The 21,575-nt window shown below is 46.1% G+C and overlaps 1 protein-coding gene across 1 annotated transcript in view; it reads left to right on the forward strand.

Moving 5' to 3' along the window:
- Positions 1-21,282, forward strand: part of LOC115175940 (protein capicua homolog) — a 33,028-nt gene extending 11,746 nt beyond the window's left edge. The window contains exons 2-19 of the mRNA XM_029735600.1: positions 1,087-1,218; positions 1,710-1,878; positions 3,374-3,473; positions 3,872-4,054; positions 5,649-5,781; positions 6,314-6,489; positions 6,791-6,929; positions 7,875-7,957; positions 8,234-8,693; positions 9,525-9,661; positions 9,830-9,990; positions 11,533-12,095; positions 13,331-13,554; positions 13,737-13,882; positions 16,903-17,054; positions 17,894-18,037; positions 18,380-18,505; positions 18,683-21,282. Coding sequence (XP_029591460.1) covers positions 1,087-1,218; positions 1,710-1,878; positions 3,374-3,473; positions 3,872-4,054; positions 5,649-5,781; positions 6,314-6,489; positions 6,791-6,929; positions 7,875-7,957; positions 8,234-8,693; positions 9,525-9,661; positions 9,830-9,990; positions 11,533-12,095; positions 13,331-13,554; positions 13,737-13,882; positions 16,903-17,054; positions 17,894-18,037; positions 18,380-18,505; positions 18,683-18,969 — 3,515 coding nt within the window. The 3' untranslated portion in view covers positions 18,970-21,282. The remainder of the gene's footprint in view (positions 1-1,086; positions 1,219-1,709; positions 1,879-3,373; positions 3,474-3,871; positions 4,055-5,648; positions 5,782-6,313; positions 6,490-6,790; positions 6,930-7,874; positions 7,958-8,233; positions 8,694-9,524; positions 9,662-9,829; positions 9,991-11,532; positions 12,096-13,330; positions 13,555-13,736; positions 13,883-16,902; positions 17,055-17,893; positions 18,038-18,379; positions 18,506-18,682) is intronic.
- Positions 21,283-21,575: the final 293 nt, after the last annotated feature.

Here is a 21,575-nt window from a genome sequence, read left to right on the forward strand (position 1 = left end):
GAATAAAGTGACAAATAATAATAGCAGCAACAGCATATGTGATGAGTCAGAAAAGTTTGCCCAAAAAAGTATGTCAATGCAGATAGTCCAGGTAGCTATTTGGTTAACTTTTTAACTAACTATTTAGCGGTCTTTTAGCTTGGGGGTAGAAGCTCTTCAGGGTCCTGTTGGTTCCAGACTTGGTGCATTGGTACCGCTTGCCATGCAGTAGCAGAGAGAACAGTCTATGACTTGGGTGGCTGGAGTCTTTGATAATTTTCAGGGCCTTCCTCTGACACCGCCTGGTATAGAGGTCCTGGATGTCAGGAAGCTTGGCCCCAGCGATGTACTGGGACGTACGCACTACCCTCTGTAGCGCCTTGCGGTCGGATGCCGAGCAGTTGCCATACCAAGCGGTGATGCAGCCAGTCAAGATGCTCTCAATGGTGCAGCTGTAGAACATTTTGAGAATCTGATGGCCCGTACCAAATCTTTTCAGCCTCCTGAGGGGGTAGAGGCGTTGTCGTCCCCATTTCGGGACTGTATGGGTGTGTGTGGACCATGATAGATCCTTAGTGATGTGGATACTCCGGGGTCACTTGAAAATGTCAGGGGAACGATCTCAATGTGACTCAAAAATCGTAAAAGAAGTTGCAATATGTGAAACCCCATATACTGTAAGTACAGTATATGTTATTCTTCACCAACTAGGTTGTCATTGTAGAATATCATTTCTTCTCTATGTACTTGGAGAAATATCTGAATCAATTGAAGTATATTATATACTAACCAAGACCTATGTTCCTTTTCCAATAAGACCCTGTATATTAGTATTCCATTTGACTGTTTGACTGTTAACCAGTGTGGATTCCAACATGGTGGGTCACTTCCCAATGGGGCTGAGATGGACATGACTAAAGACTGGGCTCTAACAGGAAATATTTTGTTTTTCTTAAGGGTCACAAGAGAATTGAAATGGCGGGGAATTCAGTATGGTCACGCCGTCATGGCACAAAGACAATTTGGGAACCACTGCAGTTAACCCTTTTTTTAAATCACCAACTATTCATAATATTTTCCTTCTGAATCCGCCTTTTCCTCCCACAGTATGGACCAATGTGGAGCCCCGGTCAGTGCCAGTGTTTCCTTGGCATTCATTGGTCCCTTTCCTGGAGCCCAGCCAATCGAGTGCGGCTGCCCAGCCCACTGATGGCCAACAGCTTGTCAATCAGAGCAACGGTGAGGAATAAATTGGCCTATTCTGATCAGGTTGCATACACAACTCATATGTGTTGTACTTATATTGTAAAGATATTTATAAGGAAAAGTGTACAGTATACCGTATTGCATCTTTCACTATTTGCTGCATCACTTCATAAATAAATAACTCTTAAATAACTGAACTCAAATAAGTACAAATAACAGTACACATTTTTTTTAAAACGTTTATGTTGGTGACATTCAACCTGCCTGTTTTTACATTGAGATTTAATTACATGGATTACATTGAGTTTATTAACGAGTCCAAGAATCATAATTTCCCTATGAAACCATTTTAGCTACTTAATGTAAGGGATAGTCAACAAGGGGCTATGCGTTCTCTGGAAATAATGCACTGTGCAGAAGGTGGGTGCCACGACACAGAGCAGAGTGATAATTACCAACCAATTACAGATGAGGGATGAAAACCAACCAGCATCCACCAGCTAACTCCCCTCTCTCTTGGTCAGAGCCTCGTTGTGGGGTGGCCCTAGTGAGTGACGGATGGGTGGGCCCACCAGATGCAGGACGAGGGTCTCCATCCCGCCCACCGACCTCCTCCAATGACAACAACCCCCAAGCTGAAAAAGCAGAAAGAGGCGGAGCCGACAGCGAGACGGAAAGCGATGCAGATGACCCGTACGTTTTTTATAGGTTGTCTAATGGTCGTTCGAAAGTGTGTCATCTGTTGTATTGCAGGTGACACACTACAAGTGGGATGTAAAATGAATTAATGTTGTCTGTAATATTTGAAAGCCCCCCTAGGGCTTTCTAGAATAGTCTTTCACAAAGGCTTGCGTTGCAGTAGGAACCAGGAAAGACCTGTTCTCTTTCAATTCCTCTAGCTTATTATTGTTGAATAAATTTAGTTTGATGGAGAGACCTACATAGAGCAAATGTTATAGCTGTGTTTGTATACAGTAGAATGTACCACTTTAAACCCCCAAATGGGCTTAGAAATTAAGTGATGAAGAAGGATAAATCTTTCTGCCCCACTCATCAATTCTTAATCGAGGTAGGTTTCTAAGGGCATATTCTCTTGAAGAAATAGCTATTAGCACAGAATTGAAAAAGATAGGAAAATCTGCCCTTTTTTGGTTCTCCTACACATTAACACATGATTATGTTTTTCTGATTGGCAGGCCATATTCACATTAAGTTTCTGATTGGCAGGCCATATTCACATTAAGTTTCTGATTGGCAGGCCATATTCACATTAAGTTTCTGATTGGCAGGCCATATTCACATTACGTTTCTGATTGGCAGGCCATATTCACATTAAGTTTCTGATTGGCAGGCCATATTCACATTAAGTTTCTGATTGGCAGGCCATATTCACATTAAGTTTCTGATTGGCAGGCCATATTCACATTAAGTTTCTGATTGGCAGGCCATATTCACATTAAGTTTCTGATTGGCAGGCCATATTCACATTACGTTTCTGATTGGCAGGCCATATTCACATTAAGTTTCTGATTGGCAGGCCATATTCACATTAAGTTTCTGATTGGCAGGCCATATTCACATTAAGTTTCTGATTGGCAGGCCATATTCACATTAAGTTTCTGATTGGCAGGCCATATTCACATTAAGTTTCTGATTGGCAGGCCATATTCACATTGAGTTTCTGATTGGCAGGCCATATTCACATTAAGTTTCTGATTGGCAGGCCATATTCACATTAAGTTTCTGATTGGCAGGCCATATTCACATTAAGTTTCTGATTGGCAGGCCATATTCACATTGAGTTTCTGATTGGCAGGCCATATACACATTAAGTTTCTGATTGGCAGGCCATATTCACATTAAGTTTCTGATTGGCAGGCCATATTCACATTAAGTTTCTGATTGGCTGGCCATATTCACATTGAGTTTCTGATTGGCAGGCCATATTCACATTAAGTTTCTGATTGGCAGGCCATATTCACATTGAGTTTCTGATTGGCAGGCCATATTCACATTAAGTTTCTGATTGGCAGGCCATATTCACATGAAGTTTCTGATTGGCAGGCCATATTCACATTGAGTTTCTGATTGGCAAGCCATATTCACATTAAGTTTCTGATTGGCAGGCCATATTCACATGAAGTTTCTGATTGGCAGGCCATATTCACATTGCATTTCTTATTGACAGGTTCTTTCCAGGTGTAGCAAATGATACTGCCCCGTCTACAGGCACTATGAAGAGGCGGTCTCAGTCCCTCAGTGCTCTTCCAAAAGATGGAGACAGAAAGGTGAGCTCTCTGCTTGTCTGTCTCTGGCTTTTATTTTATTAGCTGTGTCTCTCAGTCCAATATCTCCCACTCACAAACATTATGTGTCCCTCGCTCTGTGTGCCATTAGCTCAAACTTGAAATTGCCATTATCTACAGATCAAGGATCAGATTACATGACCCCCAATGTCAATCTTACCATTAGGGGGATAAAGAATATCTGACCCTGTATCAGTGGTTAGGGTCAAATTCGAACTACTCCTTGTGGCTCATCGCTTCCATGCACCCTCTTACCCCTCTCTCTTTCTCTCTCTCTCTCTCTCTCTCTCTCTCTCTCTCTCTCTCTCTCTCTCTCTCTCTCTCTCTCTCTCTCTCTCTCTCTCTCTCTCTCTCTCTCTCTCTCTCTCTCTCTGTCTTAGAGGGAAAAGGACCACATTCGGCGGCCAATGAACGCGTTCATGATCTTTAGCAAGCGTCACCGGGCGCTGGTGCACCAGAGGCACCCCAACCAGGACAACCGCACGGTCAGCAAGATCCTGGGCGAGTGGTGGTACGCCCTGGGGCCACAAGAGAAGCAGAAGTACCATGACCTCGCCTTCCAGGTACATACCAATGATATACAGTGCATTCAGAAAGTATTCAGACCCCTTAAATTTTCCACATTTTGTTACGTTACAGCCTTATTAAAAAAAACAAAAATCCTCCTCCATCTACACACAATACCCCATAATGACGAAGATCCTTTACTCAGTACTTTGTTGAAGCACCTCTGGAAGCAATTACAGTCTTGAGTCTTCTTAGGTATGACGCTACAAGCTTGGTATACCTGTATATGGGGAGTTTCACCCATTCCTCTCTGCAGATCCTCTCAAGCTCTGTGAGGTTGGATAGAGAGTGTCGCTGCACAGCTATTTTCAGGTCTCTCTAGAGATGTTCAATCTGGTTCAAGTCCGGTCTCTGGCTGGGCCACTCAAGGACATTCAGAGACTTGTCCCGAAGCCACTCCTGCGTTGTCTTGGCTGTGTGCTTAATGGAAGCCACTGTGTTCCTGGGGACCTTCAATGCTGCTGATATGTTTTGGTACCTTTCCCCAGATCTGTGCCTCGACACAATCCTGTCTCGGAGCTCTACAGACAATTCCTTCAACCTCATGGCTTGGATTTTGCTCTTACATGCACTGTCAACTGTGGGACCTTATATAGACAGATGTGTGCCTTTTCAAATCATGTCCAATCAATTGATTTTACCACAGATGAACTCCAATCAAGTTGTAGAAACATCTCAGGGATGATCAAAGGAAACAGGATGCACCTTAGCTCAATTTCGAGTCTCATAGCAAATGGTCGGAATTCTTATAAGGTATTTTTTATAAATTTGCAAACATTTCTAAAAACCTGTTTTCGCTTTGTCATTATGGGTTATTGCTAAGGATTTTTATGTATTTAATCCATTTTAGAATAAGGCTGTAACATAACAAAATGTGGAAAAGTCAAGGGGTCTGAATACTTTCCGAAGGCACTGTGTATAAACCCTGGATGACTGACAGGGGGCGCTGTATTGAAGCCACTGCCCAGTCAGCTTGGTTTCTCCTCCAGTGTAAAAAAGATTTTGGAAGCTATAGAAATTCATGTCTACATTTATTTTTTGCACGCTTATTCAATTGCAGACACCCTAATGTATACTTTTAAATTATATTATGTTGGCTAAATATAAAAAAGTTATTAAAAAAAGGTATAAAAACATTTTCCTTAAAGTATTTTTTTAAGAGAGTTCTAATGTTACTGTCCCCACTACAGCAAAAAAATGACTTAAATTCATGTAGTTTTGTTCTTGAAACATTGAATTGAAATACTGTATAATTCCATTCATTCCTATGGAGGACTGCTGCTACTGGGGAGTGCCAATATGGCTGACCGGTGGCTTCAAAGCCTCTCAATGGCCAATACATAGCATCAGCAATCCAGGGTTTATACACATTATTGTTACATAGACCATACAGCACAAGCAGATCTGGGACCAGGCAATAATGATTATGTTAATATAAAAAGATTGTATTGTTTATTGTGCCTTTCAATACACCCAAGGACTTTGAACCGGAGAATAGGATATTCGGTTTTCTTTCTGTCCTTCCTCTATCCTTTTCATGTTATGACTCCTTGTGACTGACTCTATTCTCCCTCCATTCCTCCCTCCCAGGTGAAGGAGGCTCACTTCAGGGCCCACCCAGACTGGAAGTGGTGCAACAAGGACAGGAGGAAGTCTATCTCTGAGGGCCGAGGGACCCCAGGGGCCAAAGAAGCACGCGAGAGGAGCATGTCGGAGAGCGCAGGTCAGGGTGTGTGTGTGTGTGTGTGTGTGTGTGTGTGTGTGTGTGTGTGTGTGTGTGTGTGTGTGTGTGTCTTTTCACCATAGGTGCGTTTGCATTTGTGCATGTTTATTTATCATCTTAAGGTCTTACACTTTACTTACAGGAACATGTACATAGTAGTGCGAGGACTGTAATGAAAAGTGTTACCTACTTATTGGTATGTGTCTGTGCTCCACTCCTCTGAGGGTGCATGTGTGTGGGTGGGTTTGTTTTTCCCTGTGCTTGTACAAGCTATTTTTAATCATCTTGGTTGTGTGTAATTGTATGATTGTGTGCTTGTATGAGTGCGTTTACTATTTTTAAATGTCTTGCGTGCAATGTACGCTATTGGCCTGTTTACCGGACACTGGACCAAATGGCAAGCGCCATTGAGAATCTCCATTGAATGTGCTTTTTCGTCCAGCACTACGTTTAATGTGTGTCCGGGAAACCAGCCTTGTTTAATGTGTATGTGGTTTTACTAAGACTCTTTCTCCCCCCTCCTCCTCCACAGAGCCCGAGTTAGTGTCTCAGGGCATGGAGCTGAAGGGTACGTCAGGCCCGGGCTGGCCTGGGGGCTCTGAGCATCATGCGGGGGCCTACAGTGGCCAGCTCCCTCGCCCCCGGGCCTTCTCCCAGAGTGCAGTACACAGCCTGGAGAGGAGGGAGCGGGCCAGAGACGTGGAGAAGGTACAGGACTGATATAGTTAGTGGCATCCCTTTTTCTTCTGTTCTACCTGTTTTGTGCGCCATTTTCCACTGATCCTTTTTTTTTTGTATTTTCTTTTTTCATATTTTTCCATCTTTCTTCTCTCTGTTTAATAATAGTTCTACAGTAACAGACTGCGTTACAGTGTATCTCAAAGCACTTAGCATAGTAACAAGGGAACTCACCCACTTTTACTACCACTGTATGGCACCCACACCCAGGTGATGCACGGCGGTCAATGGAGCCGTGGAGCTAACTTCTGGCTCTGCATTTCTCACCCAGTTGTGTCAAGAAGGGACCGGCTCGTTCCGCAGCCGCCCCCCTACTCTCTCCCTGGCACAGTGTGGGGGCAGCGAGGACGTGACCAGCGACGAGGAGCGCATGGTTATCTGTGAGGAAGAGGGGGACGATGATGTCATGGGTGAGGTCACAGTCATATTTAGGGGGCGTTGGTAAATTCGCTCTGGAGTGCCGGAGTGGGCTCAGAGGGCGCTCTGGGCGTTCGTAAATTCAGAGCGTTTTCGCTCTCGGAGTGTTCAGAGCGCACACTGGTCGCTCTGGCCGAGGAGTAGGGATGATCTGAGCGTTCTGACCTCACAACGGCAGTCAAGCACACAAGCTAACTGGCTAAAGTTGGCTAGCTTGCTAGCTACTTCCAGACACAAATGAGAGAACACCTCACTCTGACCATTTTACTCTAGAGGGTTTGGTGACTGTAACTGTGCTGCTTGCAACAATTAAATAACTTTTTTTTGCCGACACCATTCATATTCATTGGGTGTTGCTCATTCGTAAGTTCATCAGTTATTCTGCGCTCTGGCACACTAGGACGAGAGTGCTCTAAAATCGGAGTAGATAGCCGGAGTGAATTTACAAACGCACCCTTAGTGTGGCTACCATAGAATTAGGAATTAGAATTTAAAAAATAAATGCAGGAAATACATCACCAATGCCTCTACTGCCATTAATTCCAATTAGACTGGTTTGGATTTCTCCCTGACCAAAATGGCTGCCATTATCATCCCTTTCTGGAACGTTGAGGGTTAATGACATAGCTCCTCTAGTCATTTAATAGGATCTCTATGATGTCCACTGTCGCATTCATAGAAAAATAATAGATGACCTATTCTGTTTCTACGGTTTTAATACCGTTCCTGTTCTATGGCTCCTCAATGTCTTGCACATGGAGTCTGTAGATGTTTCACAACGGGAATCATCTTACAGGTAACTCATTTCCCCCTAGCTGGGATGTTGGTTGTCTGTCTCATATTCGTCCATTTTTAATGGCACATTCCCTATTGTTTCATTACTGTCTTTACTGTCCTATCACGTCTGATTGGACCTATTGCTTCCTCTTTATGTCCAGAGGACTCGTGCCCTGAAGGATCCATAGACCTCAAGTGTAAAGAGAGAGTGACTGACAGTGACGAGGATGAGCCGGATGGACAGGTACCCTACACGTTTATAGCCTCTTTAGCCTTTTGGACTGTAGGTGCTATTAACTAGGTACAATTTAGGTTTCATGGGTAATGGAGCTGCCAAATGAAGTAGCATTGTCCTACTGAATTTTAACAGATATCTAGTAGGTTCGATTCCTACTGTTTCTTCTCACCCATGCTAAGGTGGTGTGAGTCTGATCCAGTTTAAATTCTACGTTGGTGCACTAAGAGAGTTAATTCAGGAGGAACCTTAGTTAACATTTCTCTTTGATCTCTCCCCCTCCAGCAAGCCTTCCAGCCAGTGGTCCGTTCCTCTCTCCCCTCCTCCACCAACACCTCCTACGCCGACTCTCACTCCGACTCTACCAAGGGGGACACAAGGGGGAGCGACGGAGAGAGCTCTGAGAGGAAGAGAAAACGAGGGATGGAGGGAGGAGAAGAGGGAAGTGGAGAATCCAAAAGAGGAAGGGGTGGAGGGGGGCACGTTCCTTCTAATTCCATCCCTGGATCGGCGCCCAACACCTCAACCCCTGCTCTGGGTTATGGACTCACCCAGGTGCTCGGTGCAGTCCGGATGGCCCCCGCCATGGTGACCAAAACGGTATGCCCCATCACCAGCATGCCCATCCCCATCGCCAGCAAGCCAATGGAAGGCTCCATTACCCTCAGTGCCCTGCCTGGGGAGAACAAAGCCACGCTTCTGATTGGAGGACCGGGAGCAGGAGGCGGGCCTTTCACAGCAGGGGGTGGGTACTTGTCCTCGTCCTCTCCAAATCCCGTGAGTGTGGGGCCGGGGGGGCTGCAGGTCACCAGTCTAGTGCTGGGAGGTGCTTTCCCCAACCAGTCTATACAGCTCATAGCCCCGCCTCAGCCTCTTTTAAGCTCCACCCACAGCAGCCTGCCACTCCCCCTCCCCCTGCTGCAGCCCCAGTTCCTTCCTGCCGGTTCTCTCACCCCCCCTGGCGGTGCCAAGCCTGGCCTCACCCAGGTGCAGTACATCCTGCCCACCCTGTCTTCTGTCAGCGCCAACCCCAAGAGCACCTCCCCCCAGCTAACCCAGCAGCCAACCGGCGTCCGCACGCTGCCCTCCACTCCGCCCACACATGTCTCCCTGGCCAATGGAATACATTCGGGGGCAGGAGTGGAGATAAGATATGCCACAGTGGGAGGGGTCAGCCCTGGAGAAAGAGGTGAGAGAGAGGAGAGATTGGCTGACAGGGATGGAAAAGGGGAGGACCTACGGAAAAGGGGATGGTACTTTGTTATATACAAGGGGATATGTTTACGACAATCCAAAATTCCTAAGTCTAAGTTTTATTTTTTGGGGGGGAAGTTAGTTGAATGCTCCTTCAAGCCCAGAATAAGTGTAACCCTCTGTTTAGTCTAGCCCTTTAATGTTACCTGTCAGTGAGAGATTCATCACCTTATGGTTGTCATTAGTTATCATGTCAACACAGTCTTACCTAAACCAACATCTCTCGCTCCCGCTCTCTCTCTCTCTCTCTCTCTCTCTCTCTCTCTCTCTCTGTCTCTCTCGCTCTCTCTCTCTCTCTCTCTCTCTCTCTCTCTCTCACCAGTCCAAGCCCAGTCTCCAGTCTTGCAGAGCAAGATGTTGGTTCCCATGGCAACAGTGAGAACCAGCTCTACTCCTCAGCCCAGCTCCCTGGTGGCTCCTCCCCTTCCTGTGCAAAATGGTGCTCTACCAGGAAGCAAGGTAGCGATTATTACACACAAGCATTACATACAATATAACAGCAACTTTCCCGAAAAAATGTGTTGCTACTGCGGGAGTAATGTCCCACAACCCATCCTCCAAGCAGCTGATGCATGGGGACCACTAGCCTCTTGGCTGACCTGTTGATGTGTGTGTTATCCTGCACAGATTATCCAGATCGCCCCCATGCCGATGGGCCAGACAAATGTCCACTCTGCTGGAGCAGTGCATCCTGGGAGTCCCTTCCATGTATCCATGGCAACAGCCACTGTGATGACTCCGGGCATCGCACCCCCTCAGACCGTGTTGCTAACCTCGCCTCCAACAAGGTACTCACTTTAACCTACGAGAAACGTCTGATTATGCAGTATATTATACTGATCAAAAATATACATAAGCACAACATGCTTTATTTAACTAGGCAAGTCAGTTTAGAACAAATTCTTATTTTCAATGACGGCCTAGGAACAGTGGGTTAACTGCCTTGTTCAGGGGCAGAACGACAGATTTGTACCTTGTCAGCTCGGGGATTTGAACTTGCAACCTTTCGGTTACTAGTCCAACGCTCTAACCACTAGGCTATGCTGCTCATGTTTCATGAGCTGAAATAAAAGATTCAATAAATTTTCCATTTGCACAAAAAGCTTATTTTTCTCACATTTTATGCACAAATTTGTTAACATCCCTGTTAGTGAGCATTTCTCCTTTGCCAAGATAATCGATCCAGCTGACAGGTGTGGCAAATCAAGAAGCTGATTAAACAGCATGATCATTACACAGGTGCACCTTGTGCCGGGGACAATAAAAGGCCACTCTAAAATGTGCAGTTTTGTCACACAACACAATGCCACAGATGTCTCAAGTTTTGAGGGAGCGTGCAGTCGGCATGCTGACTGCAGGAATATTCACCAGAGCTGTTTCCAGAGATTTGAATGTTCCTTTCTCTACCATAACCCGCCTCCAACGTCATTTTAGAGAATTTGGCAGTACGTCCAACCGGCCTCACAACCACAGACCACGTGTATGGTGTCGTGTGGGTGAGTGGTTTGCTGATGTCAACATTGTGAACAGAGTTCTCAATGGTGGCAGTGGGGTTATGTTATGGACAGGCATAAGCTACGGACAACGAACACAATTTCATTTTATAGATGGCAATTTGAATGCACAGAGATACCGTGACGAGATCCTGAGGCCCATTGTCGTGCCATTCATCCGCCGCCATCACCTCATATTTCAGCATGATAATGCACGGCCCCATTTTGGAAGGATCTGGGCACAATTCCTGGAAGCTGAAAATGTCCCAATTCTTCCATGGCCTGCAAACTGAGGAGACAGCTCACCCATTGAGTATGTTTGGTATGCTCTGGATCTACGTAGAACACAGCGTGTTCCAGTTCCCTCCAGTATCCAGCAACTTCTCACAGCCATTGAAGAGGAGTGGCACAACATTCCACAGGCCACAGTCAACAGCATAATCAACTCTATGCAAAGGAGATGTGTTCCACAGCATGATACTGACTGGTTTTTCTGATCCATGTCACTACCTTTTTTTAAAAGGTATCTGTGACCAACAGATGCACATCTGTATTCCCAGTCATGTGAAATCCATAGATTAGGGCCTAATGAATTTAATTAAATTGATTGATATCTTCAAATGTACAGAAACTCAGTAAAATCTTTGAAATTGTTGCATGTTGCGTTTATATTTTTGTTCAGTGTAGATGTCCCACTATTACTTTCACGTGGTTTTAATGACAACAGAACCTCTGCAGACTTTTAGTTTATTGTGGCTGTGCCTTTGTCAATTGACCTTCATCAGAACAATGTGTACATAGCTGACCCTCCTGCATTTTGGCTCTCCTTTACTCTAGGATCACTTATGTCCAGTCAGGCACCGGAGTGGTCTCCACGGCAACAGTCCAGGCCCCTCCCTCTCCAGGCCCCGCCTACCTGCCGTCGTCCCTGGCGACCCTGGGCTTCACTGCCATCGCCCCGGCCGGCCAAGCCCTTGTGCACCCTCTCGTAGCAGGCCAACCACCCTGGCTAGCCCCAGCCCTTTCCCCTGGAGCCCCGGGGACCGGACGTCAACACCTCACCGCCATTTACCCGGCCCAGAACGTCACCCTGGCGCCAGATGTGGTTTCCATGACCTCCGTGCCAGCCAATTTGGCTCAAGAACTGTCCGGCCAATCATCACGCTCAGCTGTCGGCGTCCAGGGTTCAAAGGACGTGACCCGGTCACATGAAGAGGGAATGCCACACCTGACTGCAGAGATGGAGCACAAGCCACAGGTGGAGGGCCAGGCCCAAAGGAAGACCAAGACACAGATAAAGAAAGAGAGCATAAAGAAAGAAAAGATGACGGAGGATGTCGAGGCACATAGCAAACCCGGTGCTAACTCAATGGGTACGTCCAGCAGCAACACACCAACAGGTACGTCAAAACTGTAGTCCGCCTGCCCTCACTCTGTACCCTTTCACCTCCCCTCCTCTCTCACCTCCATCTCTCCTCTCCTCACTTCTCTGCTTATGGCCTCTTCTGCTATAGTTGCCTCTTTTATAACTAACTATGCTACTATATACACTATATATACAAAGGTATGTGGACACCCCTTCAAAATAGTGGATTTGGCTATTTCAAATTTCTGCCCTGCTAGAGCTGTTCCTTTCATCAGTGCAGTTATTGTGAAGTGGAAACGTCTAGGAGCAACCACGGCTCTGCCGCGAAGTGATAGGCCACACAAGCTCACAGAACGCGTTGCACATACAAATCGTCTGTCCTTGGTTGCAACACTCACTACCGAGTTCCAAACTGCCTCTTGAAGCAACGTCAGCACAAGAACTGTTTGTCGGGAGCTTTATGAAATGGGTTTCCATGGCCGAGCAGCCGCACACAAGCCAAAGATCACCATGCGCAATGCTATGCGTCAGCTTGAGTGGTGTAAAGCTCGCTGCCATTGGACTCTGGAGCAGTGGAAATGCGTTCTCTGGAGTGATGAATCACGCTTCACCATCGGGCAGTCCGACAGACGAATCTGGGTTTGGCGGCTGCCAGGAGAACGCTACTTGCCCCAATGCATAGTGCCAACTGTAAAGTTGGGTGGAAGAGGAATAATGGTCTGGGGCTGTTTTTCATGGTTCGGGCTAGGCCCCTTAGTTCCTGTGAAGGGAAATCTTAACGCTAAAGCATACAATGACATTCTAGACGATTCTGTGCTTCCAATTTTGTGTCAACAGTTTGGGGAAGGCCCTTTCCTGTTTCAGCATGATATCTCCCCCGTGTACAAAGCGAGGTCCACACAGAAATGGTTTGTCAAAATTCGGTGTGGAAGAACTTGACTGGCCTACACAGAGCCCTGACCTCAACCCCATCGAACACATTTGGAATGAATTGGGAGGCCCACTGCGAGCCAAGCCTAATTGCCCAACATCAGTGCCCGACCTCACTAATGCTCTTGTGGCTGAATGAAAGCAAGTCTCCGCAGCAATGTTTAAAAAACTAGTGGAACCCTTCCCAGAAGAGTGGAGGCTGTTATAGCAGCAAAGCGGGAACCAACTGCATATTAATGCTCATGATTTTGGAATGAGATGTTCAACTAGCTGGTGCTTTTGGTCATGTAGTGTATTTTTACTAGGAATCATGAGCCACTGTCGTGTCTTTTCCTGCAGGGAGTGAAGAAAATGGTGGTCGAGCCAGCCACGTGAAAGAAGAGAACACAGACGATGCCAGAGATTATGCCAAAGAGAAACAGACAGACGTGGATGGAGAGAGGGAGAGGGGGATAAAGATGGAATGTGGGACACCTGAACCAGAGAGGTCCAGGGAGACAGATGATTGGCCCCATGAGGGCCACAACAAAGGGGACAGCGGCAACGGGGGCCACAGCAAAGGGGTAAGAGACGACTCTATAGATATTGCAAGAGTAATGCAATTAATTTGTTCATCGTGCTGCAAACGATTATTGTGACGCAAATAATTATCGCAAACACTTATCAAGGACGAGGCTGCTGGTATGGTTATTGATCCTTCCTTCTTTCTCTCTCTCCCTCTCTCTCTCTCTCTCTCTCTCTCCAGGCTGGACCGAGGGAACCTCCCCACCCTCCCACAGGACAGGACACTCCTCCGCCTGCCCCACAGACTGACAGGGACGCGCCCCCCTCAGCCAAGAAGACCAAATTCCGCCCTCCGCCACTCAGAAAGCCCTCCGACTCCATTGACAAGTGAGTGGCAGGGATTGGGGGAGGGGGCAATGGGAGGAAATTAAAACGTCACCATAGTTGACAGTAAACGTGTGTTGACAGTTGACAGTTATGACCAATTGGAGAAGATTTTGTAGCCAGGGAATCAGCTGGTTGGAGCTTGTTGCTTACATCAGTAACGTTGAGGGCTCGATCCAGACCCAGCGCCAGGATAAAGTGGCTAAGGGGGCAGTTATAATCGGCGAGAGGGCTACATTTCTGGGGGGGGGGGGTTCTTGCATTGGAATTGTATTGAATTCCGCTTATATCACGCCACACCACAATAAACATAACGTTCACATGCAGAGACTCCGAGATCACTGAGTGCTTTTGAAGTGACAGGTTGGAAATCTCCCCTCTCTCTGCTGCGCTGTATCAGCGTAAAATAGGGGCTTTCTAGCAGTCGTAAGCGCAAATATTCAGGAGGCAGGCAGGTAGAGGTGTAAATGAGTGTTGGATTTATTTACACAGCGCTGGTGTTTGAAAGATGACGGTGGTATTTCCAAATATATATACAAAGTTCAAAATAAAAAGAATCTCATCAGGCAAAACCTGTCTTAACCAATAAAGCATTGGTGGGGTCCACCAGGCTCAAATACAACCTCCCCTTGAGTTACCCAAACGTGAACTAACTAGAACATCCCCAAATGGGCGCTTAAATACATTTGGCCTGTCCTATTCTTGGCATGCAGGCCAGGTATGTCCACCACAGGTGGACTCCAGTCAAGTTGTAGAAACATCTCAAGGATGATCAATGGAAACAGGATGCACCTGAGCTCAATTTCATGTCTCATGGCAAAGGGTCTGAATACTTATGTAAATAAGGTATATCTGTTTAAGAATGTTAAATACAATTTAAATTGCAAACATTTCTAAAAACCTGTTTTGGCTTTGTCATTAGGGGGTATTGTGTGTAGATTGATGAGGACAGAACGTCATGTAATCCATTTTAGAATAAGGCTGTAATGTAACAAAATGTGGGAAAAGTCAAGGAGTCTGAATACTTTCAGAATGCACTGTATGCACGCTAAAGCACGTTCACACGACATTAAACATGACAGAGAAACCGGACTCATGCTCTCCAACAAAACAAAGACAATGAAGAAATTGACAGTAAACTGGTAAATGCAATTAAATAAACCTAAAGTTCTTTATCACAAGTATTGCGCAGTTTGTGAGCTCTCCAAACAACGTTTCCTTTTGGAGAATGGTATGAATATATATTATATTGAATGAATTATCAACATTTCCGTAACCAAACATTCTAAATGAATGGGGGAATATGTAGACATTAATAGTTACTTCACTGATAAATATACACTGAGTGAACAAAACATTATGAACACCTGCTCTTTCTGTGAAATAGACTGACCAGGTGAGTCCAGGTGAAAGCTATGATCCCTTATTGATGTCACTTGTTAAATCCACATCAATCAGTGTAGATGAAGGGGAGGAGACTGGGTAAAGAAGGATTTGTAAGCCTTGAGACAATTGAGACATGGATTGTGTATATGTGCCATTCAGAGGGTGAATGGGGAAGACAAAAGATGTAAGTGCATTTGAACTGGGTATGGTAGTAGGTGCCAGGCACACCGGTTTGAGTGTGTCAAGAACTGCAACCCTGCTGGATTTTTCACGCTCAACTGTTTCCCGTGTGTATCAATGGTCCACCACCCAAAGGACATCCAGCCAACTTGACACAACTGTGGGAAGCATTGGAGTCAACACGGGCCAGCATCCCTGTGGAACGCTTTCGACACCTTGTAGAGTCCATGCCCAGACAAAGTGAGGCTGTCCTGAGGGAGAACGGAGGGGTGCAGCTCAATATCAGGAAGGTGTTCCTAAAATGTTGTACACTCTTGTGTATATTTCACAGGCCATTGCTAAACATTGACAAACAATTGACACAATAAAACAAATAGTGCGGCAGAATTGGCGCGAGTCATTGTGCAATAGAGGAGAGAGACGTTGCTATAGCACCTCTTCGCCACACACCCCCCTCCTCATTCTGGCCCCAACATATTTCAGGATGCTCACGTTCCTCGTTCATAAGCAGTAACCTCATAAACATTGTCAGGACGTAGCAGTGGACATTCCCCCTGCAACTGAAATCATTACCGCTCAGTATTTCTATCCACCCACATTAAAGGCACACACTACCCAAACTAATGGGCATGTTACAGCAAGGCAGAATGGAACATTCCAAACGAGCACTGGGTACGTGATACGTATTGACCAACATGTCATGTCCATTTGGTGAATGTAGATTGGCAGAGCAAATAAAGGAACATCATAGCATAGCCCTGAGCTAGATGAACACTTTGCCCAGGACCTTAACACTGTCCATTAACCTTTTGGCTCATCGGGGGCTTTGTTGAAGCAGTTAAGGAAGCATCCTCTCCCGAACGATGAACAGCGGACACTGGGGGTTGTCTCCAGAGCCCCTCAGCGGTGATGAAACTTCCATGCCACACCCAGGAACATTTTGCCATGTCATTTTTCCTCCAAGCCCGGGGAATGGGTCAGAGAACGCCCTGTCTTCTCCGGGCTCGGGAGAGAGCTTGTCATAATCAATCCAGTGTCAGTCAGTGTCGGGACGAAAACCTCACACACCCCCATCATAGGAGCAAGGAGACATTTTTGCATTCAATATGGCACCCGACCGTTAAACTTGACCCCGCCTTTTATAAATCAAAATGAAATATTACAGGCGGAGGCGTATCACGTTATTCTCTTAGCCTACCACAGAGATGAGAAGCCTTTTTTTTACGCTTTTTATGGAAACCCAGAGGAGTCAAACCTAACCGCCTCAGTGGCTTTACATAGCCCCCTACACACACCGCGCAGCGCTCTGTCCATTGTGCTGATACCATTCAGAGAAACGAAGGAGACACACATTTGAAGTGAGGGGGCTAAGCCCTTTTTAGCTCCCTGGTGGAGTCGGGTACGGTTCGATCCCAACATGGGCCTCATAAAATCTAACTATATTTCAACTGTACCAGGGCTCTGTCGGGGTCCTATTTCGAGGAGCGCTTTGCCGAGCTGCCAGAGTTCAGACCAGAAGAGGTGCTGCCCTCTCCCACCCTCCATAGTCTGGCCACTTCCCCCCGAGCCATACTGGGCAGCTACCGGAAGAAGAGGAGGAACTCCACAGGTGAGAGAGAGACAGAGAGAGACAGAGAGATAGCATTAAAAATGAAAAATGGATTTACAAATTTAGCCTGTCCGCTATAGTGGAAATTTGACTTGGACAATAGAGAGTGCAGCCTCTTCCATATACATACAGAAATACATAGAATCAATTGAGAATAACACCCCATCATACACCCTCCCTCCCCACCCACACAAAAAGGTAGTACTTTCATGTCAGGCAAGGCTGTGACTAGGTGGCAGTTCCACCTAGTCACAGATACCCATAGACTTCCAGTCATTGCGCTAACGCTAGTTAGCAATGGCTCGCGAAAGTACCTCCAACTTCCTTCATAGCATGACTAGGGAGAGATTTGTCCAACATATTCAAAAGAAAATGTATAAAGAATCTAGCACAGCCACTAAAATGAATTTGAACGGATTTCTTTCCTCCGTCAAGACCAGAGGTACATTATAATATTATTCCATGTTCTATTGGATTCTGGGGTTAAAAACGCCTTCTCTTCATTCTATATCTGCCTCCTCTTTCTTCACTCACTCACCACCACCTCCTTTTCCTCTGTATCTTCTTCCTCCCCTCCTCTTTCTCTGTCTTCCTCCTCCTCCTCCCCTTCTGTATCATCCTCTTCTCTTCCTCTCCCCCTCTCTTCCTCTCCTCTCTTCTTCCTCTCCCCTTCTCTTCCTCTCCTCTTCTCTTCCTCTCCTCTTCTCTTCCTCTCCCCTTTTCTTCCTCTCCTCTTCCTCTCATCTTCTCTTCCTCTTCTCTTCCTCCTCCTCTTCTCTTCCTCTCCTTCTCTTCCTGCTCCTCTCTTCCTCTCCTCTTCTCTTCCTCCTCCCCTTCAGACCTGGACTCGTCTGCAGAGGACCCCAGCTCTCCCAGGAGGAAGACTGCAGCTCGGAGCCGTCTCTCCAGCTGCAGCTCGGAGCCCAACACACCCAAGAGCGACGTCAAGTGTGAGGGGGACATCTTCACCTTTGACAGAGCTGGTAAATAGTGTGGAGTGTACGGCAGTCTGTCATAGGTTATGTCTTGTGTCCTAAATGGCACCCTATTCCCTACATAGTGCACTACTTTTGGTAGACCCCAATAGCTTTTTCCTTAGTTACTCCCTTCCTCCTTGCATTATTTTCTCACTCATTACTTTAGATTTTTTCGTTACCTCCTCTTTTCTCCATTCTTCCATTCCCTCACTTCTCTCAATCACCCGTCTCTCCTCTCACTCCCTCTTCATGTTACTCACTCCTCTCATCTCTCTCTCATCCCTCACTTCTCTCAATCACCATCTTTCCCCCTCTCATCTCTCTCGCATCTCATGTATCCTTCTGTAGGTGCTGAGTCTGAAGATGTCTTGGGGGGGATGGACAGAGGGCCGTACTCCTCTCTCCGGAGGACTCTGGACCAGCGCAGGGCTCTCGTCATGCAGCTCTTCCAGGAACACGGCTTCTTCCCTTCAGGTAGCCACCCGGCACCATCTGCTTCTCTCATTGACTAATGTAGCAGAATTGTTGACTCTCATTGGTCACTTTGTATACTGGCTTTGCGGTTGAGCAAGACCAGATTCCAACCAACTAGTCTCTGATACAACCACGCGAATGCTGCACTCATCTGCTTTCCCTCCTGTCCTCCTCTAGCCCAGGCCACTGCAGCCTTCCAGGCGCGCTACTCAGACACCTTTCCCTCCAAGGGGTGTCTGCAGCTGAAGATCAGGGAAGTGAGGCAGAAGATCATGCAGACAGCCACACCTGGAACCCCTGGAATCTCTGAGCTCGGCGGGTCAACAACAGAGGTCCCGGGGTCAACAGACTCCACCTCCGCCGCCAACGGCTCCTCAAATACTAACACTCGAGATGGTACAGGGACGGAGCCTGGAGAAAGAGGGAGGAGTCCCGAGGAGCCCAGGAGTTTGGGTAAATTGTAGGAATGGAAAGAAAGAGGGATGGAAAGAAGGAGAAAAACAAGAGAATGGAGTAGATGGAGAGAAAGTGACAAAAGAGAGAGAGAGGGTTGTTGTGACCCACTGCATGTCCTTGTACATGTGGTAACAGGGCTTCAGTATCTCGTCGGCACAGTTCTGTACTGGCCGTACTCTCGGCACATTTGTAGTTTGATACAGAACATCCTGTGGTACACACAATTCTTTCTGTCTCTCTCGCACATACACACACACACCCCACCAACGCAGACTGTTACTCTTGGGTGGCAGTCACAAGCACTGTCACGTGAAAGATGACCATACACAACGGCACGTTGTAACAATTTGTGCGGATGCAGTTTGCCATTGACTTGACTTCCCTCCCTCCACTCCTCAGCACAGTGGTTGGGATGTATCCAATGTAACCTCCACTGAAATTCCACAGCCCCTCTATGCTGCAACAACAGACAGCACTGAAATGGACTCACACACACAGTCTGTCAGTCTACTCAACATTCGCCTGACCAAGCCATTGGCCTGCATAGTTTTTAGCGATTGTAGAAAGTGAGTCAAGCATGGATACCATTTGCTCCCGATAAAGGGAGGCGGGACTCAGTGTGACAATTGACCCAATCCCTGGCCCAATCAGTTATCACTGTCACAGACAGACTTGAGTTCCTATTGGCTGGAGAGGATGTTGTATATTGGGGTTTCCCCCCTTGTGGACGCCATTATGAGATATGAAATATGGAAAGATTGAAGGGTGATGCGTGACAAAGCAACAAACTCAACAATGGTTGGCTGTAACAGAGCACAGAGAAAGGCTGAACGAGACGATCGTCCATTCATTGATCAACTCGAGTGGAGGCTGCGGATTCCACCAAGGCCACCGGAAGCAGATGATGCGACATGGCTCACTTGGCTCCCAAGTGACAGTTCACAAGCAAAAGTAGATTTTGAATCAACTTCTAGGAGTCACCCAGTGGATATGTTGTTTTATCTTGTATTGTTGCAGTGGAAATAACACGTTTTATGTGGCCTGTTTTCTCTCTTGTGGCTCTTATTGGTGTTTCTCCAGCATAAACTTATATAAAAGGGGTTTTGAAAAAGCCCACGCGACCCCTCTTCTAAATTTTACTTTGGGCCATTTCCCCTCTCCCATGACTTCTCAGTAGACACATAGAGGGGGCAGGCAGTTTGTTTTTAAATGTTGAAATCAGGTGTTTGCACAATGTGTGGTCTTGTGACTGCAACTTAAATCAGGAAAGTATTGTTTTTAGAGATTGTTTCATAGAAATAACCTTGTTGTTATCAATCCCCCCTCTTCCATTTCTAGCCCCTTTCCTTCCCCCCTTGCTTCCTCTCCCTGCCCCTCTATCCAAGTGTTGTTAGAAAGTGCCCTTAAGCACTGGTCCAGGGTCAGTTCTGTTATGTAGCTCAAGATGGCTCTGGTTAGGGTTTAGTTCAGGGAAAGCAGATCCTAGACCAGCCCAGTAGGGCATTCTCTGGAGCCCTCTCTCTTCCCTCTCTGCCACTTTATTTTTTCCTTATTAAATGGTGCAATACGATATTTGGAATGGGTGGGTTATGTGGATCGGTGCCATAGATATTTACAGTACAGTCAGAAGACCCATTCTAATAACAATGGCATAAGAAGAATGAGCTGAGATTACTATATTTGAAGAGATAGAGCGTAGCTAACTAACTAAAGTCAAAGAAATTCAAATAGCACTTTTTGCCTCTTCACTTGTTTTGGGAAGAGTTGGGGTAGTTATGGATATACCTTTATTTCTCTGTATACAGTTGGATGTGTGAAAAATATATATATATTTCCATATAGATGATGTGTGTGTTTGCGCACATGCATGTATGGAATCAGCCACACCCGGATTCCTTCACATACCAACCATACAATAAGACATTATCAATCATATGTTGTTCAGGTATTCTAGAGGCAGTATTTTTACAGTCACAAGGACTATTATATGACATCTTGATTTGTTATGTTAATGAGATAGTCCAAGATCAAAGACATAGAATTTATCAAAGATTTGTTGAATCTTGCAAAGGTGAGGTCTGAAATGATTCCATGAACATGCATGTGCGCACGCAAACACACAGACATACATACACGCACGTGTATGCGTGTACACTGTATGATTGTGCTTAAAATAAACTGTCCTTACTTTGGAGAAGGGATTTTAGAATGAGAGAGATGAGTGTTAGCTCATAAACAGGCATGTTGACCATGTGCAATATTTCTAAACAAAACACACAAAAAAAACTAAATATTGAAAATATTAAAGACCTAACACAATATCTTTTGTCTTTGTTCTGAGTCAGATTAGTGAATGTGAGTGTGCTGGTATAATGGAATCCATCTCTGTACAACTGACCCAAGATTCCAACGGAATTACCCCTGTAAGGTCTGTAATAACAAATAACTACTTTATGCTATGTGATGTAGACACCCCCATGTTTTGCCTAAAGGTGTGAGGCCGTACTGATAATTGAAAGGATGACTACAAGAGAATCTGAATTCAGCGAACGTCAACCAGTGACTCCCCAACACAGTCGACTATGGTTGCTTCCACAAAGTGAAATCACCAGTA

Source organism: Salmo trutta, chromosome 36, assembly GCF_901001165.1.
Source record: "Salmo trutta chromosome 36, fSalTru1.1, whole genome shotgun sequence".
NCBI classification, from domain to species: Eukaryota; Metazoa; Chordata; class Actinopteri; order Salmoniformes; family Salmonidae; genus Salmo; species Salmo trutta.